The sequence below is a fragment of the Centruroides vittatus genome, unplaced genomic scaffold (genome assembly GCF_030686945.1).
Source record: "Centruroides vittatus isolate TY-2023 unplaced genomic scaffold, ASM3068694v2 contig_754, whole genome shotgun sequence".
Taxonomy (NCBI): Eukaryota; Metazoa; Arthropoda; class Arachnida; order Scorpiones; family Buthidae; genus Centruroides; species Centruroides vittatus.
The window spans coordinates 2,109,415-2,135,522 of record NW_027122490.1 but is presented as its reverse complement, the minus strand read 5'-3'; the positions used below and the strand labels follow the sequence as shown (position 1 = coordinate 2,135,522).

At 27.1% G+C, this 26,108-nt stretch overlaps 2 protein-coding genes across 3 annotated transcripts in view; one reads left to right on the top strand and one right to left on the bottom strand.

The window, feature by feature from the left end:
• The window catches only part of LOC136981430 (anaphase-promoting complex subunit 13), a 424,687-nt gene that overhangs the window by 196,140 nt on the left and 202,439 nt on the right, over positions 1 to 26,108 (bottom strand). The window lies entirely within an intron of this gene.
• LOC136981406 (serine/threonine-protein kinase SIK2-like) lies at positions 3,585 to 19,660 on the top strand. Of its 2 annotated transcripts, XM_067277721.1 has the most exons (10): positions 3,585 to 3,839; positions 7,580 to 7,696; positions 9,529 to 9,592; positions 10,600 to 10,715; positions 11,587 to 11,632; positions 11,803 to 11,927; positions 12,015 to 12,138; positions 14,107 to 14,339; positions 14,479 to 14,685; positions 17,092 to 19,660. In XM_067277721.1, the coding sequence occupies exons 1-10, from the start codon at positions 3,717 to 3,719 to the stop codon at positions 18,571 to 18,573; spliced, it is 2,637 nt and encodes an 878-aa protein (XP_067133822.1). In that variant the 5' UTR covers positions 3,585 to 3,716; the 3' UTR covers positions 18,574 to 19,660. The 2 variants fall into 2 exon arrangements, with proteins under 2 accessions (XP_067133822.1, XP_067133823.1); XM_067277722.1 differs by lacking the exons at positions 3,585 to 3,839; positions 9,529 to 9,592.

Here is a 26,108-nt window from a genome sequence, read left to right as displayed (position 1 = left end):
ATGAACTTTGCTTAGAATATTTTATCATATCAGAAGCAGAATTTCTTCCTTTTTTGATATAGTTTCGTTCAAATCATATGTAGTCAAGAAGTCGACGATCCGAGTTGACTGACCTCATTCTAACATTGGGACTTACAATGCTGTGAAATGTGACCGGTCGAACTATTGATCCAAAGCATTGTATGAAAATTTAAGAGATTTTCCCCATTTTTAAAACATTAAAAAAAATTATATAATATATATATATAAATTTTTTTTATCGATCTCGAACAAAATATTATGAGAAATATTTAAAATTAAACTGGATACTTTGGAGTTTAAAAATTTTTTATTTTATGATTTTTGTAATAATTTTGATCACAAATTGCTTTTATAAATATAAAAAAATAATAATATTTTAAAATTTATAGATGTTTTAAAAAATTTAGCTATTTTTAATTGTTATCTTTGAAAGTTTGTAGAGATAAATTTTGTTTTTGTTTTTAGTCGAGTCTACTACATTATCTAGTATTTGATATAAACAAGGATATAATGCGATGAGAACAATGAATATATTCTACAAATTAGCAGATTTCATTTAGAATATGAATAGAATTAAACATAAAATTAATTAATTACATTAAGTAAATAAATATGTTAAAAGAATATTATAAAGAAAATTTTAAAATTGTTTACAGAAAATTAACTAAATGTTATTGTATGAGTTATATATGTGAAGATTTAATTATATCCTATATTTATTTCTTAATAATTTATATGGATAACGACTTTAAATAAAAGTTAGATTCTTGTAGATGCACTAATTAAATCAATTAATTATCTCATGGTCTTTGATTTTAAATTTAATTGAGAAAATGATCGATGAAAAATTCTGATTTCCTTTTCTTTTTAAACACTTTCAAATTTTATAATAAATAAATATATTTTTATATTTATTACTATTAGATTTTATACAAAGTCTTAAATACAGAAAAAAAGTTTAATAATAAAATGAAAATAATGCAGTTAATAAAAGAAACAAAAATCTCGATACTTGGTTCTTAATAGGATTCGAACCCACGACTTTCATGAATATGCCAAATAAACCATTAGATAAATATATATTGCAGGAAAATGGATTATATTCATTATTTTTAGATATTTTAAATTTTATACTGAAATATTTATCAGGAAATAAACATATAGAGTCTATATATAAATTAATAATACCATAATTTATTAACAGTGATATAGCTGATTCAGATATAGGACAATATAAATAATATTTTGACTGGCATTTCTTTATTTTAACATTCTTTTGTGTGTTATTATTTATTTATTTCAGTAAAAAATGTAATACATAGGCTTTTAATATTAGACGACTTCTTATTGATTTAAGTCAATCACTCAATATTTTTGTAAGTAAAAAATCCTTCCATCACTTATAATTCTTATCGCTTATGACTTTTTATGTCGTTTTCTATGAGTAGGATATGTATATAATCGCTTGGTCGATTATTTAGGTTAGTTAGGCAAAAGAACCTTAAGGAGCACCCAGCATGTTGAGGTCGTACTCATATGATCACCTCATTGATCTAAATACGTCCCAAGTAGTAAGGAAGAATAGGCGTACAGTACATCATACAGAATATAAGACATGTCGTGAAGTAATAGCTTATAATGATGCATCTACATTCTATCCTCTTTTACAATTTTAAATTTCATTATGAAAAATATTTTCCTCTATGTTATTTTGCCTTATTTTACTCTTTTCTATTACATAACATTTTAAATGATTCGATAAAATACAAAAATTTGAAAAAATAATAAAAAATAAATTTTATTTGAGAGGAAATACTCGAATATATTTTAAAAATTCGATCGATAATATTTAAAAGTTTTTCGTAGTAAATTATAACTTTAACAAATTTTCTGATAATAAAATGAGCGTCTTTCATATCATATTTAAAGTTTATATATAAAATGTACGGACCATTAAAGTCGTATAATAAATTTATTTTATATATTTTTTAAATTTTATATTTATTTACCTCACTTTATAAGTTTTGAATATAGTTTAGATCGACATATTTCGTCCTAGTCCATAATCTATACCAGATCCTACAGGATATAGAATATCGATCCTCGAGTATAATATAATTTATTCTATACTGTAAACTCTACCTGCTCTCTCTCTATATATATTTATAAAGTTTATAGTCATTAATTTAACACAAACATATCAATATAAGATTTAATTTATTAGAAAACAGTCTCATTAATACAGTAACCAGTTAGAATTACCATGCAATATTTTTCAAAAGATATTACTTAAAACCTAAATATTATGTTTAAATGACTGTACATAAAGTATATATTTTTTAAAAATATTTTCATTTTTATTAAAGTTTTTCACAACTGAATGATTCATTTCGTACAATCAATCAATAAGTTTTGTACTAGTTTTATAATATCCGGTCAACAAACTTTTATTTTCGAATATTACGTAGGCCTACCCGAAAATGACATACGTAATGTTTGTATTCGATTTACTGTAAAAAAAAAGAACGTATATAAGTACAACTATATTATAAAGCTTCAGCGATACACCTACAAAATACACGTGCTTATGACGTCAATCTTACGTCATATTTATATGACGGAAAATATTTTAAATAAAATGTATAACGTTAGCTAATTTTAAAATTCGGTATTGCATTACACTGAATATATACGCTACGTGTACTGTATATATATATATATATATTTTTTTTTCTTTCGTTAATATTCTCGATAAAAACAAATTAATATATTTATATCGATATTTTGACTTAAATGTATCAATAATTTATAACATAAAATAATTATAAATTATCACACCTTATAAAACAATAGCGTTGCACATGAGAAAACTTAAAAAAACAAGTAGCCGAACAATTACTTAAACAGTATGAAATTATACGTAAAATTGCAGATATAATAACTTAAAAATGTGCTTTATCATTTTAAAGGTTTAATAATTTATATTTATTTATTTACTTTATTATTTACAAATATAATAAAAATTTTAAAATAGTTATAGTTAATACAATAGTGAAACAATAGCCAATTTTTATATGATTTATAGCTAGTAAATTATTTAAAAACTGTAAAAAAATTGTTCACGTTAGTAATTCAAAAAAATACAATATATATAAATTGTTCACATTGTAAAATTGTAAGTAATTTCATATAAAAATTGTTTATATAATTTGATTATTTACACGTGATTGGGCTATTTCTTCTAAATTGTAATCATAGTTAGTTCATCGAAACTCTATCAATGTAAAATTAATAATAAAAAAATTTTTTTAAAATCAAAACGGTAATTTTAAATTAATGTTTTTAAATTATTAAATTGGATCAAAAAGAAGAAGGAGAGAAAATTTAACGATTATCTCATTTAGGACAATCCACTCAGTATTTATAAAATACTCTTGAAAAATTAGCATCTCGACTAATAAGTTCAATCGATAGTACCGTAAAGACGGTAAAGTTAGTGAACAGCCGTAAACGATAAGGGAAACACCCTTGGCCACGGCATATCTCGCGATAACTCCGTTGACGTCACAGTGTGCGCGTGCCATGACGTTACATCCAGCACGCCAAGCTCTCCGGATTAGCTGAGCGATAGTTGTGCCAGGTGGAATTGAAACTCACTAGACGGAGACATGCCGTAACTTTGGGACGAACAAAACATGGGAATGGCAGAAGCAGCCAAGGGGCCTATACGGGTTGGACTGTACGATGTCGGTAAAACAATAGGAAAAGGCAACTTTGCCGTTGTTAAACTGGCTAAACACAGGATAACTAAGACTGAGGTAAGATCCTTTTTTGCCGATTTTCCATCTGTCAAAATTCGGAAGGTCCCCTTAATTTCTCAGTTGAAGCCATTGAAATCGGTCGAAGGACGTGTCGAAATAATAGAAGATTCGAATGGTTTTTAACATTGCCAAAGTAAATATTTGTTAAGATAATCCCATTTCGTTTCGAGGTTAGAACGTTAAATATATATATATATACATATATATTTACTAGAACAGAAGATAAATAATGGTTGTTCGAGGAATTCGTGTTTAAATGGCAAAGAGGAAGAAACAAGTCGAGGTCGATGCGAAATGGGCAGAGGCTGTTGTCCTCAGTTTAGGATCAATATCTCTGTATCAGGAAGTAGTTTGTCCATACGTCTGTTATTGGTTCTTTTCTACAGAAGAATTTAAATTTTAAAGTGAAATTTATTGTTCTAATTTTTATTTAATTCCTTTTATTACCAACTTCCGAGTTACGCGTCGTGCTTTTGCGTTCGAATAAACACATCTTTGCATGAAATGTTATTCGTGTCAGGTTAAGAAAATTAGGCAGAAGGCAGAAATTTTAAGGACGCGACATAATTTTGTCATTCCAAAGTTGGTTTTAGAAATATAAGAATAAAGAATGAATATATATTTATATATATATTTACATAATACTGTTCTGAACCTTTAAACTGATGAAAATGTAAGAACTAAATTTTGTATCAGTGTTTTTAATCTGGACCATTCGATTCCAAAGATGCATTATATCGATAGTCGGAAAGAAGTGCCATTATGATTCTAGCTGACCCACTTCGAAGTTTCTCTTTTGATGCTGACATATGCAGGTATATCTCATTCGTCGATTTACTGGGTCAGTCAGGCTTGCAGTCGGTGACCCAGTTTTTGAGTGGGGGACTGGATGAAGGTGATCCCAGTAGTGAAAGTCCAGGTAACTAGACGTTGACGAACCTTGGCATGCTTGGTTCTTCGCGTATTTCAAGGACAAGCAGGTACAGTACATACAATAACCTTGCATCAATTTGAAACCTTTTACTTGTATTCGCGTCTTGTATATTTGCTATAGTTGCAATTATCCAGATGTGCAGCTGAATTTGAAATGATTACGTAATAGTCAACAATAAGCCGTAAAAAGTAAAGGAAAAGTACACTTTCTTATACTCCATACTTTGTGTTTAAAAGTATAGTACATAAGTTCTTAATCACATATATGTAAATTATAAAATTACATATTGAAAAGCATAAAATTGAATTTTTATAGCAAAAAAATAAGATTGAAATAGTCTATTCTTTAACAACTGCACAAATTCTTTTAAGGTGATTCAACTTTTTGTGTATGTTGAAAATAAATAACTTCTAAATAAATTTTAAAATCATAATCTCGAAAGTATTTTGATGTAATAAATGTTTCAAATTAGCAAGTTTGTATACAAAAGATGTCGTAGTTTCTTCACCCACACGGTTTCTAAATGTCAAACTGCCATTGAAAGTACCATTGTACAGACCTCGTACTATAGAGTTGATTGGTTAAAAACTATTAAGTACCAGTGCATACTTTGTATTCTACACTTCATTTAGAATCGAAATACAATATCCTACGCATTTTTAAAAAGAAACTAAATACAATTTTACTATTAAACGCGCTTTATTTAGAATTCTTCTTAGAATATGTGAAGCATTAAATTTGGGGGCAGAAAAAAAATTGAAAAAGTATTCTTAAAATTGGTCCCGTTCTTTGTTAATTATTCATATATATTTTTTAAATATATAAATAAAGAAATAGTTCCAAAATCTGGTTTCCATTTGTGGCAACATCTGGATTCGTGTTTAAGATTATGTCATATGTTCTATCAGATAGCTGGAAGGTACACAAATATAGAATCCAGAGTGCAAGATTATTTTTAAATTCGCATAAAATTCTCCAAACTGATTCAAAATATTTGATATGAGATTATGTAAAGTAAATGCTCTAAGGTAAAAGATAAAATATCTTATTAAATTTCTACTTACAAAAATTTGGTAAGAAATTTTGACGTCACTCATTTGCCGCAATCACGCGATAACTCGTACACTAAAAACTCGTCACGGATGTGATATCACGAATCGTCGTCACGCACGTGATCATATGCATAACGACGCCGTTTTTGCATGATAATTAGGGATACGTAGTTATTTCATTCGAATCATGCATTTTATTTTATTTTAAAGTTTAAGATAAAATTTCATTGATGAGGTTTCTCTGCTGACGTCCTACTTTTCTATACAACGTGTAAGACTTCGCTTTAAGTTGAAATCATTACGAAAGAACGTCGTTAAAATCGATAGAAATTACTGTTAAACGTCAATATGCATGCGATAATTTAAGATAAGGAAGAAACTTAAACAGATATATGGAAAGATTTTTTTAAAAAAATGAAGAATAGTGAGAAATACGGTGAAAACATTATACACGAAAGTTACATTTTTACGTAAATATGTCGCACAATTATTTAATTAAATTTAAATAAAATATTCGATATGGAAGAAGGCTAAAAAAATAATCGAAAGTGTCCACACGACAAACGTGAAAGAAAAAAAAAATTCAACTTTATTCACAAAGTGCCGAACAACTCCAACACTACGACATTAGATGACGTCAGTGTGACGTCAGCGGTTTGACAGCAATCCAATTAAGGAGAAAAGGGAAAAGAAAAAGAAGACTTTTGGATCATTGCCAGTCTTGAACCAGTTACAATCGTTACTTACGCAGGATTTAGAGTAACGTAACAATTGTTGCGTTGGTTAATTTCAAACCGGAGCGATTGTTATTTCTTGTGTTTATTTCTTAAATCGTCAGTAAACTTTTGTTACGTTTCTAAAATTTCGAATAATGTATTGTTGTAACAGACTCTACTCACGCGGAAATTAAAGTACTTTTCCCTGTTTGTTTAACACATATTTTACTTCTTTAAGTAGTAATTTCTGAAACGTTTCAAAATACGTTTACTAGAATTAAATTTAATTCTTGTTAGAATTTTACATAGAGAAATATACGTAGAAAGTAAATGTATAAAATTACTTACGTCACAGTTAATAGGGAAAATTTAGTAGATATATCGATGGTACTTTTATTAGTTTCCGAGAAAAAAGAATTTAATTTTATCATTAAGTGAAAGAGGAAACAGTTTAAATGTAAATTAATTTAAAACATTCCTTTTAATTTCAAATTGCATTTTGTAGCTTACAAAATTAAATTTTTCTTCGTTTAAAGTTAACAAATCTTAAAATTCCAATTATTTCCTGTAATTTTTTAAAAAATAATTATTTATAGCAAATGATTTTATTTAATTTTATTCGAATATTACGTTACGTTTGCATCTATTCGAATCGAAAGTGAATTATTATTATTTTCCACTATTGCGATTGAATGTTTGTATCTAAATACCTGATGATGCGTCTGTTTAAGGACATTTGGTTTAATGATTTGACATATCCTTTCATTTGTAGACTTTCCATTAATTAATCTATGCCAGTTGCACGTTTTAGACATTGACGTCACGAAGAACAATGTATCATTAATTTGGGTCACGTGAAACACATTAGTGTGCCAACACGCGAGATGAATTTTGCCAAATTATTAAAGCGCCTGTAGACTAATATGTTTTCGATATTGAAAAAATGTTAAGCTATACACTCATTTTAAGAAATAATTTATCAAAGTTAAAGTTTCTGTATACAAAAACTGAGTGTTTGCACATGTTCTTTTGCAGGTTGCAATCAAAATTATCGACAAAACACAATTAGACCGGGCAAATTTAGTCAAAGTGTACAGAGAAATACAAATAATGAAGCTACTCAGTCATCCTCACATCATTAAATTATATCAGGTAAGTATTTTATTTTATTTTTTAAATCAAAGTTATAGAAGCGTATCGATAGTATAGAAAAAGACACACACATATATATTTATATACTAAAAAAAAATGGTATTGTGTTTCATTATCGGAATTTATCTGGTTGTCATCTGATATCCAGTAATGTTAGACTGACCGGTTTATTGATAAGGTCAAGGCAAATCTGACATAAAAATAAATCATAAAATTGCTTATAAATGAACACGATATTTGAGTAAGATAATAATGAATGCGATTTATATTTCTTAAGGTAGGAACTTTAATCGGTTGTTCTATTTATTCGGTTGTGTGTTTAAAAAGACTATTCTATAACTACCGGAAACTAACGTGGGCCGATATGTTGCCGTGACAACGGACAATGACGTCATAGAGAGACCGGTCATTCGGTACGACGATCCATTGATTGAAGGTTTCTATTGTCATCGATCTAGGTTTGTGGCAGAAAGGTATCGTAGGCAGGCTCACCCATTTATTCGTTTCTCTTTTACACCATCATTTCAATGACGTCACTAAATGGGCAAAACGTGATTCTTTTCGGGATTCGTTAGAAAAATCTCCAATCGTTTTCAATTAATATTGTCCTGTTATTCGAGGACTTTAGACATGGTAGATGTTTGACGTCAGAGGAATTGTTGACATTGTGACAGAGATGATATTTTATCGTGATCGAGTAGAAATTTTTTATTTTTAAATTATTCAAAAATTTTTAAATTTATTTAAACGTATTATTGATGAGTGAGAGAACTAAATCTGTTACTTTTTTACGATATTAAATTATTAACTGAATTTTTTAAAATATTCTCGATAAGTGCTTAAAAATTATGCATGAATTTAATTATTTAAATATACAAACTTTTATAAAACATTTAGTTTTTCTTAAAGGAACACAAGGAAACATTTTTATTATTATTATTTTTTTATACAGAAATTATTAACAAAAATTTCATTTCATTTTTAAGTATACATTTTTTTCTTATTTAATATTAAATATAATAAGCCATAACTAAATTTAATATCAGAAATTTTTTAAAAAAATCTTTTTTTGAAGTCTTCTATTATTAAATTATTTATTTAGTTAAATACATTAAAAGAAAACAGGCCTATTTAAAGGATAAATCGATAAATATTCGAAACATCTGTAAAAATATGAACAAATGTTTTCTTAAGATTCTTTTTAGAAATAAAATTTTATGGAATTTAGACTTTCTTTCGAATGTTTTTCCTTTCTTTTGGCGTATCTAATATGCATTGTAGGTCTACCTGTCATGTCTTAAATCACCCCAAATAGCATCCTACGACAAAATTGCTGTACCAAAGTGTAGGGTGCACTAGTTCTTATTGAGAACATTGAACTCGTTTGACTATTCATAAAAGACGTTACCATAACAACAGAAATATTTTTTTTAGATACAAGAAGAATTTTTTTTTACATTGTTTTAACTGGGTTGCTCGTTTATCAAAAGTGAATTACGAATTTAATAAGAAATTATTGCATCTATATCATGCATAATCATAATTTAATCATTGTAGAGGTTCATACAGTAATATCATCAAAAGAAAATGTATGTTAAATTCTCATATATTAAATAATATAAATTATTTTAAACTGCAAATATCACTTAAATGCATTTTTAAATATATGTTTCTACAATTAAATGTATATAATTTGTTTAAAAGTTAGATGCAATAAATTCCCATTTAATCGTTCATTTTCTATTAAATATCACCATATTTGTTCAAAGATCACCATGTACATATTTGTTAAAATTGCATCTGTCGCACCTAACTTTAACCTTTGTCTATAGGTAATGGAAACCAAGAATATGATTTATCTAGTATCGGAATATGCTAGTGGAGGAGAAATTTTCGGTGAGTTGATAATTTAATATCTTTATTCTTATTAGCTTGGACACATCGTTGACAATTAATACACATCATTTAAATTTAAAAATATATATATATTTAATAGTGTAACAGATTTTAAAGGAATTATATTCCTCCCGTACAATATTTATGTAAACAGGAAATTTTATTTGCATGAAATACACCTGTGCAGCAGATCAAATGACTCTATCCATATTTCAAAACATTTCATGTCAAATATATTCTATTGATAATTTTTCCTGTGAAAGATTTCCTATTAAAAATGTGATAATTTAATCGTGTTTGCAACATTAATAACTCAAAGTATTCATTATAGTAGCTGAAACATAAATGATTTTCTTCTCTGATATTAAGTATGAAACCAATCAAATAATTAAATCAATTAAATTAAATTATATTTATTTATAAATATGCATTTTATTAATTTTTCAATTTATAACTGTTAACGCTTCATTTAGACGTGATTTGAGACGGTGTATAAACAATTAATTTTTTTGAAAGTAATTAATATATTTAAAGCTTAATCTCCGATTAAATTAACGCTAAAATATTTTTATTCCTGACGTCTCACAAGTGTTAACGTAACGCAATATCACGTACAGTACACTATTAATTAGAAATGCGCTTTTTTGTTTCTCCATTTAACTTTTCCTACTTAAAAAAAAAGTTATGCCTTGATTTTATACGTACCGACGTAATGAACTTCACGTGTATTACGTAGTAAAGGGGTCGAAAAATTCGAAGGCGAATTATGATTGGAGAATCCGTTGCCTAGACAACCGAGACGTCATTATTGTGAGTACCTGCTCGATTACTTAGCAATCGTTTCACGGTTCGAAGAATCTAATGGTTCTCGGATTGATTTTGTATTACACGAAAAAATACTTAAGAGCATTTATAAATTGTGAACAATAAAGATATATATATATTTTTTTTTTTACTTAAATTATGTTTTTCTAGCATATAAAAGTTTTTTATCATTATATTTACAGATTATATTGCCACTCATGGACGTATGACGGAAACAAAGGCACGACAAAGGTTTTGGCAGATTTTATCAGCTGTGCAATATTGTCACAACCGCAGAATTGTTCATAGAGATTTAAAGGTACTTTAAATTATAAAATCGAGATTAACTCGAATTTATCTAGAAAGCATCTGGCATTGAAATTGATCTTGTTTTATGATAATTATTATCTGTATTCAGAAATGATTATTTATTTATTTATTTATTTTACTTTGAGTCGTTTTAATAATCATATATTTATAGTTTTAAAAAAAAAAGTTAAAGAATGCAGTTTACGCGCGAAACGTCAAGGGCTAAAAGTTTTGCCAAAATTTTGACTGCTTACTCCCCTTTGGCTCATCTGAAAATCTTTGACGACTCCCATTGACGTCATAATGACGTCGTACAAATGACTGAGAGAAACGCCATTCACGAATTTAGTTTTTATGTCGGTTTACCGAGAATATTCGGCCAACGATCTTATGCCAAACGAAAAATAGCTTAAGATATTCACTACGTGAGAAGATTTTTATAAAGATATTTTATTTTTTCGTGTTAGAGAAAAATAGATAGTAATTTATCCCCGATGACGCAACGTCTGTATAAAAATTTTGTGGAAAATATTCTGTTTTGGTAACTTTATGAGATGAGAGGAAATACTTATCTTCGTAGACGAAAAGCTGAATCAGCAAATAGTTCACGGTTTTGTTTATGTAACAGCAACTCTAAGATGTTTACTCTATGTGCCATGATTTGCCCATCTATACACGTGACCAGAAAAGGAAATGTAGCAAACCAAAAAGAAACTTGACCCTATGTCTAAATATACGTTTTTATTTGCAATTTAATGCAAAATGAATTACATATAGACATATTATAATTATTTAAATTCCTTTTTAATAACTTTTTTTTATATATATGCTCAGAAGTTTGTTGCTTATGAAACTGAAATTGTTATTTTTATTTTGTGTAGGCAGAAAATTTATTATTGGATTCTAATATGAATGTAAAAATAGCAGGTGAGTGTAAAAACTTCATCTAATGAATTTTATAAATTTAATTTAATAATAACTTTTGGATCTGCCTTTATATATAATAATGATTGATATTTTATTATAGAATAAATATTTCAAATATTAAATTTATTTTAAAGAGAATTAAAAATGTTTTTTTTTTTTTTGAATTTCAGATTTTGGTTTTAGTAATTTTTACTCTGTAACTCAACAACTGGCTACTTGGTGTGGAAGCCCTCCCTATGCTGCTCCAGAGGTTTTTGAGGGAAAAAAATATGTGGGACCAGAAATTGATGTATGGGTAAGTTATTTTTAATTAAATTTATATATATTTTTTTTTATTTTGGAATTTTGAGCTCATAATTTAAATTTTTCTCGATTATTACAGAGTCTAGGTGTAGTATTATATGTTTTGGTATGTGGTGCTCTACCTTTTGATGGTAGCAATTTGCCAGCACTTAGAGAAAAAGTTTTATCTGGAAGATTCAGGGTTCCTTATTTTATGTCATCTGGTAAGTTCAATAAATATAATCTAATTAGACTGTACATTTAAAGATCATAACAAGAATGCATTTAGTTATAGAAAGAATAGTTGATAATGTATGTAACATATTAAAGATAAATTAAAAATTTAAATAATTCAAATGTAATAAACTATGTAAAAGATTCACATTTCTTAATTTCATATAGAGTAATTTACTTTAGCCAAATCATTTTCTGCAATTATATTAATGGATTGATTCTTAATAATGGATGAATACTCTGAAAACATTCGATAATTAAATTTGTACTTACACTTTAAAATAAAATTACTGTGTATTATTTTAAATGATTTAGCTGCTTCTTTGTAGTGGATATAAATATTTATTAAAAATAAAAAACAAAGAACATTTTCTGAATTCTAATGCACACCTGTTTGGACTCTTCAGGTCTCAGAATTTGGGGTGCGCATCAGAATTAATGTGCACCTTAAAATCAGGTAGAAGGTCTACTTAATACAGCCTTGTTCTCAATGTATGTACAGTACTTCACTCTGCTTGGCAATTTGTATGTATTATCACATTGGTACAAACAGGGTACATGCCCCTCCCACTACTATAATTTTAGTTTGGTTTTGGTTTTGGAATGGTTTGATGGGTTTCTGAACTACAGCAAGCTGAATGAACAATATCCAGCAGATGAATCCCACTAAAGCTGTGTTTATGCATAGAGTTATCCACTATGCTGAAGAACATGTATACAAATATTTCAGTGTGATACTATATGTCTGGTAAATTTCATGCTTGTGTATACTGACATGAAATCTTACTGTTAAAATGTTGATTGTATGATAATTTTGACTGTGACTTTTTATTGATCCAATGACACACTGTACCTGATAATGGAATCATAAATAAGTACATATGAAAATGTGGACATTGTTAAGTACCGTAAGCATGAAAAATAAAATACTTTTCAAAACATACATTTATTATTATTTAAATATATTAACTTTTTGTGGCTGCATTTTTGATGTGGAGATCAATTATGTGTGCAAGCTAAGTTTTTTTGGGTTTTGACATCTCAAAAATCGGGTATGCATAAGATTTTATGGCACATTAAAATTGAGAAAACAAGGTATTAAATTTTAAGAAACTTGAAGCCAATAAATTATGAGTTGCTGCTGTCACTTGCAGTACATCTGGCATGACATATCACAGATGAAATATTAATAATTCATTAATACATCTTCAGCTATTAGTTATTGTATTGCTCATTAGTAACTATGGCAAAGTAAATAATCTGACAAGGTTAAAGAACTGAGGATGATGAAAATAAATACTCATATTATTTATAAAACAAGAAACCACTGTTTGTCATATAATGGATACAGAATTAGTTATTGTACTCTATTCTATAGAACAAATAAGTTTATTACTTTTGATTTTACTTATATATAAATATATAAAATTTCTTTAATGTTATTTTATAAGCTTTTATTTATGATATAGATAAGTATTAAACAAAATGTTATAGCTCAAAGTAGTATGCCACTTAGTTATTTTTAGTGAATGTTTTTAGAAGTAAATGTTTGAAATTTTCTGATTTGATCTTTTTCTGTGATTTTAGGAGTGTAAGACATATTACTTTCATAAATTCATCTCATGGAGAGTTGCATATTTAGTGGTTTTATTGGTATCATAAATTATATATGGCTAATTGTATGTAATTCCTTTCTGAAATAAATATTATTATGGTGATAGTTTAACTTTTTTATATGTATATTCAAATAATTTATACGTTAAAATTTTTAAATTATTTTATGTAAATTAAAAACAATTGATTAATTGAATATGCTACTCAACTAAAGAGATGTTTTACTTTATTCAATATATCCATTCTTAGTATTACCAAACATAATTTAAATTTATATTATATATATTTGTTACATATAAGCAATATATTAAAACTTCTACAGTGACTATCTTATATCTGTGCAGAATGCGAACATTTGATACGTAAGATGCTAACAGTTGATCCTGTGAAAAGATATACAATAGATCAAGTGAAACATCACATTTGGATGACATCTGACAGTGAGAATATCAAATTATTATCATCGCCTCCTGTTTTATGTTGCTGTGATAGGGAGGGTGTTAAAGTTGGACAATTTAATGATCATGTTATTAGATTAATGCAACAATTGAAAATTGATACTACAACTACCAAAGAGGTAAAAATTAAAATTTATATAAATGTTATTGCTTAATAAATATAGCAAATAAATACTATATATATGTAACATTTCATTTGTAAATATTACCAACTTTATATACAAGTATTGATGATTTAGTTTGATTTTTTTTTTACAGTCACTTCTCAATGAAAAATATGATCATCATGCAGCTATATATTTCCTACTGTTAGAAAGATTACATCAGCGTCGTCTTTCGGCACCTGTTGTTCGACCTGAAGTTCAAGCCAGATTAAATACAGACATGACAAGAAACCTTAACATGCCTGTAGGAACATCTCCTCCAATTATTACTCGTGCTCTTCATCTACCTTGCCATTCACAGGTATAATAATTAATAGAAACAATAATTTATGATAGTTAATAATAATAAGTTTACTGTTTAAGTTTCGGTATCTTAGGAATATGTTCTTGTAAATGAATATTTGATTATTTATTAATAATAACAAAGAAATTCTTTCTTTTTTTAGCCATTTTTCAACTAATATATTACTCTTCATTTTAAATTAATTTCTATTGATAAGTATTCATTAAAATTAAGAAAAATGTATTTACTATTAATAAGTTTTCATAATTAAGATTACAAAAAAATTATCTTGTATTAATTGATGTAAAAACTTTGTTTTTCACAAAGATGATAAAACTTGGCACAATATTGTTACATAAATAAAGAAGATAACTGCTTAGCTTAGAAACAAAAACTTTTAATAAATGAAACATTTTTCAATTCAATTCAATTCAAAATTTATTCGTAATAAGGCGATAGCCAGTTACAAAGGATGTTTTTGACAACAATCGCTTGTTATTAATGTTAAAAAATACACTAGCAACACAAGTCAAACCAAGCATTAATAAATGAAACATTTTTGGTGAAATATTTTATTTATTAGTTTTTTTGTTTTTGCTTCTTGAACTATCTTGTTTATTTATGTTATTTGTTCCATTTACAGAGACTTAGCCAGAGTAGGAACTATCATTTATTATCTATTTCAAATTTAAGTTCTCTGTATATTCTTAATAAACATTTGCACATGTTGTGACATACAGATTTTTCACATATTTTTAATTAAAATCATCTGCTTATTGCACATTAACTTTTATCTAAAAATATGTGTAAGATATTCAACAGCACAGTTTTATAATTTTATTTTATTGAGTATTTTTCATATTATTTTTTAAATAATTTATGGATAAAATTCCATTGTTAAAATAGAAACATTAATATAAAATTTGTTTTAATATTTTAATGCATTCCTCTATATGGCAGACAATTGATTGTTTTCAGATTATGATCAAGAAGTATATAATTTAAATTTTTTTTAAGAAGCATTTTAGTGCATAAATGTGCACTAAACTAGTTTATAAAATATTTACATAATTATTGCTACTAAATTCAAAAGTTTGCTTTCAAAGTATTTTAAGTTGTTTTATTTTTATAATAGAAAAATCTATTTAATTACAGTATTCTTAAATGAAATATCAAGTGATATGGTATAATAAATTGAAATAAAAGAGAATTATATTTAATTCTTTTATTAAATTAGAACTTCAAAGACTATGAGGAAAATTTTAAAATTTATTTGTTTAAAATTCAAACACTACTCATTTTTATCAAACAATTTATATTCCTGTAGATAAGTAGTAAAGAACAATTGAATTTCATTCAACAAATAAAAGTGAATTCTTTAAGCAATTTTTTAAATTTCTGTCAAATTAACCAAGTCTACAAAAAAAGACATACTGCATTTATAACAAATAGAGTAACTTATTAACATAATTCTTGATGATAACATTCTCATTAAATTTTGCATGCTGGCTATTTTATAAAATTTAGAGTAATAAAGTGTTATATTGCATTTCATTAACCTAATCAAATTAAGTTTTAAGTATATATGTTATAGCTTCTTTATTTAAGATAATTTGAAAATTTTCTAATTAAGTTAAAGCAATTTATTCATATTTATATTTCTTAATTAAAATGTCAATAATGATGTATTAAATTCTTCAAGTATCTATTAAGAGAGAAGTCCTATTTAATAATGTACAAACATACTTATATTTGTACTACCATATTTGTACAATTATACATCATTATAAATTAAACTGTGATTTTATACAGATCATCTATAGGCTACATTAACTTATGAAGAATTTTAGTTTTTGCATGTAATGAGCATATTACAATAAACTATGTCATGTTTGTATAAGTAATATTTGTTATAAATTTATGAAAATTAACTTATGTACTTAAAAATATAAACTCTAAAAATATTTCCAGAATATCAATGAGTAATATACTCTTTATATCTGACTTCGAGTGATTTATCAAGGCAAACAAACCAAATAACAAACGAATACTAAACCTTTATTTTAGCTTTTTTAAAAATTCCATTTTCAACAAATCCATGTGCATTTTGGCCATATGCATATGGATTTGTTGAAAATGTTGTCATTTGGTTTGTTTGCCTTGATAGATCACTCAAAGTCGGATATAAAGAGCATATTACTCATTAAACTTTAAAAATAAAATATTTCCAGAATATTATATTTTTAAGAAGTTTTTACTGATCCCATTGCTTTTAATTTGTATATAAGATATTGTAGTATTCAAACAGAATTTTGTTACTTTCAGTTTTCTTACAAATACTATTGTATTTAAAAAAATAATGTATTTTTATAATTAGATATATTCGTAAAAGTGAATATGATAACTTACTATTGTACTTTACAGTTTAATCCCAAGCAAGGTATTCTCAAGAATTCTGCAACAAATCAAGCAGAGAAGAATTATAACCATCAGATACCAGTGTCATCTTTTACACCAACAGGAATGTTTAATGACATGAGTCTGTCTGGTCCGTCCCAAATACCTCAATTTTCAGAAAATGCAATTTCAACAGTAACAGAAGTTGCTCAAATTACAGGAGTTCAGCAATGGTCTTCTTGTATGTATGTTGATAGTGGTCAGTGGAACATGGGTGAACAATCTGGAGAAAGCCATAGAAGTAGTCCACCTCTTTACAGTCTAACTGAATTGTTAAGGCTTTCACAATCTCCTTTTGGTAGTGCTGCAGTTCAAGAACCAGAAAAATTTGACATGCCTTCACAGTCTGCAATTACCTCTAGTCTACCATCCTGTGCTCCCAGTAATGTAATAGGAAATGTTCCAGTATATCCTCGCAACAATCAATCTCCTCTCAGACTTAGAAGTAACACTTACACTCGTTCTACTCGTAGACATGATCCAATGGATGGTGTTCAGAGGTTTCTAAAATCACCAAACACTTTCAGTGAAGGAAGAAGAGCATCAGATGGATTAGTAGCACAGGGTGTAGCAGCATTTAGTGATAGGCTTGAAAATACTGAAAAAGCTCGTGGCAATTGGCAAATCAATGAACTGAAACAAGAACATAAAAAATTGCAAAATTTATATAGGACAAACGTTACCCCCGAAGAACAAAATAGAAGGCAACATCAACATACAATGTATCTTGCTGAAAATGATGCTACATCTACTAATTTTCCTTCTTGTCAGATGATTTCTGTTTCTCCAGTAAATCATTCAACAATTAATGAAATACAAACTGATGAAACACAGAAATCAAGTTCTGAATTTGGACAAATGATTCTTAGTCAAAGTAAACAATTCCAACAACAGTTATTCCAAGATCAAAGTAGAGCAGCTATTAATTCTTCCAAAAGAAAAATAACTAGGCAAGCATCCTATAAATTAGCTCAACAAGCTCCAATTTTACCTCCTCTCCCAAATGATGTCACTTCTCTCTCTCTTTTCTGCACTGGAGATATTCCAACATGGCAGTTTCAACCAATTAGAGAAGATGTCTCACCAACAGAAGAAGAAAAATGTATTGAACATATTAATGATAGAGAATTATCAAATTCTTCATTCACAACAATAGATGCTGCTAAGAGTTCCCCTTCAACTTTCCTTGATCCTGGTTCAACACAGAAAAGAGGTACTTCACCTCTAATGGAACAGATGTTAACTCTTTCTCTAGATTCTCAATCACCAAATAGTCAGCCATTTAAGTCATCATGGCAGCAATTTTTATCCACAGATCAATGTTGTGTTAACCAGCTTCCAGAAAGTAGTTCTGAGACAACACAACTTTCATTTCCATGGAAGCAAACAAAACTTAGTGCACACAATTTACCAGTGTTAGACGTTATGCAACAATTGGATACAACATAAAATTAACACAACAATGTGATTGATGGTACTTAAGAAAATGATATGCTATAAGTAATGTCTGATTCTAAGCTCACATCTGCTATTCCATGATAGGAAATAGTGATACTTGTGAAATTTAAAATGTAGTCTTGATAACTATATTAGTTGGGAAGTTTTAAGTTATTATGCTTATTGTATTTTAGAACTGTAAAGAATAGAAATTTTATGGTTGTTCAATATTCAAAACAGAATGATGTTTTACCCATGTAGTTATTGTGTATGGAATTCGTGTTTAAAGTCACGTCAATGATTTTTGAAATAGTTTTAGTCAGCTATTACAGTAGAATTGAATTTTTGTTTATACAAAAATAGGAGAATTTCTCATCAAGTTTGTCAATGTAGAAAGTAATCTGTAATTATTTGGATAGAAAACAAAGTTTTGTAGTTAGTCTTCCACACTATCACAATTTAGTGAATTGGACAATCGATTAGAAATACGATGGTAATGATGTATATTTGCTTTTGTAACTAGTCCTGTCTGCTGACATAGAGTTCTTTCAGTCAAGTGCCTGATTTCATTATTATAATTGAGATGAAAAAATTTTGTCATCATGTGATACTTTTTTATTAGACTTTTCATATATTATTTATAGTTCAGGTAGCAAGATAAAAGAAATCAGTTTGTAGAAAAGTCAAAGTCAGTTTACCTTTTGAAATTTTATTTAGAAATTTATTTGATATCCATCTGTTTCGTGTTCATACTTGAATGTTTCGTTTTTTATGTTTTTTTGTTCATGGAAACTGTATTTTCTGTACAAAAACTGCATTTATAAGAAATGTTGTGTGTTTATGTGAAAATGACTGTAGAAAAAATGTAGTTATGAATTCCATATTTGTTATGTTCTGTATAATATATAGTTTTGAGCAACTGAAAAAAATGTCTGTGATTAGCTGCTATATGTATATTATATGATCAGTCACCTCTGTGAGGTGTGCTAGTCTCCCGTTCCTTACTGTCGTGAATATGAAAAATCTTGTAGAAGGGCTATTTGATCACAACGATCATATCCCTCATTCAAAGAGTTTATAAAGTTTGTTAGATCAACTACTTGTTCATTTTATATTTATTTCTGTGGTAACATTTTCTCAAGTCATTTTTATATTTTAGTAACAAATTTTCTTAGAATTACATAAAAACAGCCTATAACTCAAGATCACAACAAATCTTATATAACAATTATATTACATTTGCATACTAATTGAGAGGATGAATTTTTAAATAAACAATACTCATTATACATTCATTCATATTCCTTAAAAAGAAACAAAGATGTAGATATAAAATGTTTGTGGATTCAAATCTTAGACATTAAAGAAATGATATTGTATAAAACCTCCTGATATAAGATATAAAATTAAGAAAGAATAGCATGTTTAAGTTAAGAGATTCAATAACAGATATCAATAATATCAATAGCACAATGATACAAAGATATCAACATAATTTGAAATACATCTTTAGAATCTAAATCATTTTTTTCTACAGATAAAATAACTAATTTGTTTTAAAAAAATTAGACGGCAAAGTGGTAAGGTGGCAGCCTACCACTATGGATGACCCAGAATATTCCTAGAGTTTTTCAGGGGATCTGTTCCGACATGTTGAGCCCTGTTCCTCATCATCTGGCCTCCCTGTTTTGAGCTGGCTGAACCTGTAATGGGCTTGCTAAAAAAAGTCCTTGGTGCCCTACAGCAGAGTTAACATTACACTTGCACGATCATTGAATTAATAGAAGCCGAGCAACTTAAATATTGTTAAACACATTTTGATTTTACATCGTTTTAAAAAAATTTGTTTTATATCTTTAAACATTGCAATTCAGAGGTGCACGTGTATGATATTTTCAAATTTTATCAACAAGAATTTTTAGTTTTTTTACTCGGATCCAATCGTGTTTTAAATATCTACAGTAGTTTTATAATTGAAAAAACAATAGATTTCGTGCTATAAAAAATGAATAAAATACAATACAAACTACATTATATTTTTACTTAATTAATATTATACTTGTTTTAAAATACACGAAAACCAAATTTAGTAAATAAACTGACAAGGAATGAAGTTCAGTATTGAAATTCCCATCTATAATTAAACTAGTATCACGAACATTCTAATAACTTTGGGTTAAGTACCTAACTATCACGACAAAGAACACGAACTTTCGCAGACACAACAAAGGTCACACCTTACGCTCGAAATATACACATGTTAATGTAACAAAGCGCCATCTATTGAATACTAAAATAACTATTGTTAATAATAAACATTAATTTGAAGGAAAATTGGCGAATTAATTAAAATTATTCTTGATTATACGATCGGAAAATGACTAATTCTTCTAATTATTGAGCGTAAATAGCTATAAATAAAGAAATAAATGTTTAAAAATGAAGAAATATTAATAATAATAAAGATATAACTTTTATACAGCAGGTGTTATTGTTAGATATAATTTCACGACTATATAATTAGCCAGATTTTCCACCTGCCATAAAGCATCCGGATCATTTTTGCATAATGAATCCGTGACGCCTCGATAGAGTGTAACTGATGATATTCTTCTATTCGTCACGATATGTTCATCTCATTTGAATAATTTTAAAATTTTAAAATGAAACTTAGAAGCTAAGTTTTGGTCCCATTTAGTAGATTTTCTCCTTCCACGTTGCATTGTAAATTATTTTAAACCAACCATTGTTCATTCAGTTTATATTGTACAGTGTGAGACAATCATCATGGTAAAACAAAGGTTATGGGCCATGTAATTTATATAAAAACCAATAATGGTCATATAGATGACAATTTTTGATCATTACCTGAATATAATGTAATAATAAAAAGAAAAATTTAATTATTTTTATAATTCTTAACAACGTCTTAATATAATCAAGTGGACAATACTGCTGGCTTAATCCTATTTTAAATATAATGAATTTTTTCATTATTTCTGGAGATATCAGTTAAAATCATTTATTTCTTTAAGGTAATATATAATATTTAAAAATATATGATTTATATATTAATAATTGTATCTAAAAAACATTTTCACGTATTTAGGCTCAAAATTTTAAAATTTATGATATAATTAAAATTAAAACAGCCGCAATGACAGAATACAACATAGACTCTAAGTAAGCAAACTTCTATTTACTGTACTATTTATATCTTTTAAATAAAATCTAATTTATTCTGAAACTTTAAATAATAATGAAGCAAACAAATAGACATATAATTTCGGTGACCATACGTCCTTTACTTAAGACGACAGACTACTACTGCTCTGTCCTTTAGATTTATTTATTTATTTTCTAAAATGACAATTTTGTCCTTTATATTGTGTATCATAATAGTAAATTGAATATTTGCGCCCACACAATGCACCAAATATTCAATTTACCAAATTTATTTTACAGAATTTATAAATTTTACCAAACCTGAATTGATTATTTAAATAGCTGGGACAGCTCTTTCGTGGAAATGAAAATATTTGAATAGGTCCTACTACGAGAAACTCCTCCGTGGGCGGAGAAGATTGAGGAAAACCTTTTGTTCAGTTCCAGTCCCTAGAACTTAAGTATAGCTTAAATGACAGCGAACTATTTATCGAAGTTTCGTGTATTAAAAGTTATGCCACTAGTGAAAAGATATAAGAATGTTGACAAAATAAATCCTTCCAACGCGGTTGGATTGAATTTTTTAAATGTTTCGCAGATAAACACGTATCTTTCAAAACAATTTAAAAACCGTTATTTTGCTTACGTCTCCCTGAATCTAATGAGTCCATTAAACGAGTATTTTCATTAGTTAACAATATGAGGACCAGTAAACAAAACCCAATTAAAAATCGAAACAGTGGAAGCAAGCATTTATAATAAATGGAACTTTGACATAAACTGTACGCAGTTTTATGAATTTTTAAAAATTCAAATAACTTGATTTATTAAAAAATTTTAATTAAAGATGAAATATTACGTTTATAATTCTCTAAGAATTAGGATTTATTTATTAATTTAGTCAAAATCGAAGTGATCTAATCAAATGAAAATACTAATATTGCATAGGTTTTACTAGATTTTCTTAAAAGAGAGCCACTTTAAAACAAATAAAAAAATAAAAATTATCAATTTATTAACGAGAAATTATATTAATTATGCTTATAAATTTAAATTCATTTTTAAATCAATAGAAAAAAATATAGTTTATAATTTTATAAACTTTAAATAAAACCAAAAATGTTTAAATCTAACTTCAATTATTGTATATGGCATTGTAATAATGAATTACTTTTACCATGTGCTATTTGAAGATAAAAGAATATGAAGTTTGAGGTAAACGATGCCATCTGGTTAATAAAAATCAAACCAAATTTTTATAGGCCTATAATATTCGAATATACTGTAATTCAATATTGTATTTGTATTAAAATATACTTTTTAAATATAATATCTTGCTAATTTTGCTAATTATATAAAAATGTATTAATTAAGAATACATTTCGAATTATACTCCTTGAATAAATTTCATGGTAAAATTGATATGTTGCATTTTGACAAATTTATGAATCACACTAATCTTCCATCAGAAATAGAAAATATTTCTAATATAGTATCAGATTTTTTTCTTATAAAATATTCAAAACAATATAGCAAAATTATTATTTTATGTTTCTGAATATAATGTAATTTTATATTCAGCAGTAGTAAGTATTAATTACTAAGTATAAAAGCCTATTGTATATATATTTTTTAATAGTTTTTAAAAAAAAGCTCTATAAATATTATACGCCACCAGTGCCAGATACAAGGAGCTGAATATACCAAGGAATATATATTAAAATAATTAAGTTTGTCTTACTTGATTATTGCCTATTAAATAATAACAATGTTCAGCAACATATATTGTTGGCAATAGAAACAATACCGTGTAAAGTTCTCGCAGATAGCGATATGCAGATGAAAAGCGAAAAGCGGAGTACGTCAATGGTGATTTCATTTTCTAAAATGACAATTTTGTCCTTTATATTGTGTATCATAATAGTAAATTGAATATTTGCGCCCACACAATGCACCAAATATTCAATTTACCAAATTTATTTTACAGAATTTATAAATTTTACCAAACCTGAATTGATTATTTAAATAGCTGGGACAGCTCTTTCGTGGAAATGAAAATATTTGAATAGGTCCTACTACGAGAAACTCCTCCGTGGGCGGAGAAGATTGAGGAAAACCTTTTGTTCAGTTCCAGTCCCTAGAACTTAAGTATAGCTTAAATGACAGCGAACTATTTATCGAAGTTTCGTGTATTAAAAGTTATGCCACTAGTGAAAAGATATAAGAATGTTGACAAAATAAATCCTTCCAACGCGGTTGGATTGAATTTTTTAAATGTTTCGCAGATAAACACGTATCTTTCAAAACAATTTAAAAACCGTTATTTTGCTTACGTCTCCCTGAATCTAATGAGTCCATTAAACGAGTATTTTCATTAGTTAACAATATGAGGACCAGTAAACAAAACCCAATTAAAAATCGAAACAGTGGAAGCAAGCATTTATAATAAATGGAACTTTGACATAAACTGTACGCAGTTTTATGAATTTTTAAAAATTCAAATAACTTGATTTATTAAAAAATTTTAATTAAAGATGAAATATTACGTTTATAATTCTCTAAGAATTAGGATTTATTTATTAATTTAGTCAAAATCGAAGTGATCTAATCAAATGAAAATACTAATATTGCATAGGTTTTACTAGATTTTCTTAAAAGAGAGCCACTTTAAAACAAATAAAAAAATAAAAATTATCAATTTATTAACGAGAAATTATATTAATTATGCTTATAAATTTAAATTCATTTTTAAATCAATAGAAAAAAATATAGTTTATAATTTTATAAACTTTAAATAAAACCAAAAATGTTTAAATCTAACTTCAATTATTGTATATGGCATTGTAATAATGAATTACTTTTACCATGTGCTATTTGAAGATAAAAGAATATGAAGTTTGAGGTAAACGATGCCATCTGGTTAATAAAAATCAAACCAAATTTTTATAGGCCTATAATATTCGAATATACTGTAATTCAATATTGTATTTGTATTAAAATATACTTTTTAAATATAATATCTTGCTAATTTTGCTAATTATATAAAAATGTATTAATTAAGAATACATTTCGAATTATACTCCTTGAATAAATTTCATGGTAAAATTGATATGTTGCATTTTGACAAATTTATGAATCACACTAATCTTCCATCAGAAATAGAAAATATTTCTAATATAGTATCAGATTTTTTTCTTATAAAATATTCAAAACAATATAGCAAAATTATTATTTTATGTTTCTGAATATAATGTAATTTTATATTCAGCAGTAGTAAGTATTAATTACTAAGTATAAAAGCCTATTGTATATATATTTTTTAATAGTTTTTAAAAAAAAGCTCTATAAATATTATACGCCACCAGTGCCAGATACAAGGAGCTGAATATACCAAGGAATATATATTAAAATAATTAAGTTTGTCTTACTTGATTATTGCCTATTAAATAATAACAATGTTCAGCAACATATATTGTTGGCAATAGAAACAATACCGTGTAAAGTTCTCGCAGATAGCGATATGCAGATGAAAAGCGAAAAGCGGAGTACGTCAATGGTGATTTCATTTCCGGTGAATTATTTTCTTTAGCGTTCCATGTTGGGCATCGCTAGTGAAAAATATTCGCACCAATAACACAGATAACGTAAGAGAGAGGGAATTTCAAGATGGCAGCAATGAAGTTTGCACGTTCAAACATTTTTTTATAAAGATGAACGAAGTTTGACAAAAGAAATACTCATAAAGACATTCATTCAACAACACCTTTGGCTGCTGAGAAACATTTATTTGTTATGCAGTAACAATAACATTTATGTTATTTGTTATGAAACAGCTTGTAACTGATGTTCTAAAATCAGTCACCTGAGGATGGCCTATGCATTAGGCTGAAAACGTTAGTGCATAACAAATAAATGTTTCTCAGCAGTCAAAGGTGTTTAGTGATGAATTATTCTTTTTGCTGTGTGGGTTCGGTTATTAAAAAGACGTTTATTTAAAGAAAAATTGATGGAAAATGAAAACCAAACACTTTCAGTTTACTCGAGTAAGTTTTTTAATGTTTTAATTTTATTATATTTAAATATGTATTTACCGTATGTATGGTGGGCCTACTTCCTATTTGTAACATGATATAATTCTTAACCAAATTATTAGAAAATGTAGGCCATTTGGTGTTATAAAATGTTTTTTCTAACAAAGGTGAGATATATTTTGTAGACTATAAATTTATATAATTTATATATGGATTTATTTTAAATTGTGGTATTTAACTTCATACATCTACAATAACTAATTTAAATCTTATATTATTATTATATGAAGTTTACATCAAAAGTAATTCGCTCTTGTCAACCACCATCTTGTTCTAATGGCGTTTACCTTT

Bases quoted from the DNA above. Each gene is read 5' to 3' on its own strand.
- LOC136981406 (XM_067277721.1), top strand. From the start codon at position 3,717: ATGGGAATGGCAGAAGCAGCCAAGGGGCCTATACGGGTTGGACTGTAC. The intron at 3,840-7,579 runs GTAAGATCCTTT...GTTCTTTTGCAG, and splicing joins ACAGGATAACTAAGACTGAG to GTTGCAATCAAAATTATCGA. The intron at 14,340-14,478 runs GTAAAAATTAAA...TTTTTTTTACAG, and splicing joins ATACTACAACTACCAAAGAG to TCACTTCTCAATGAAAAATA.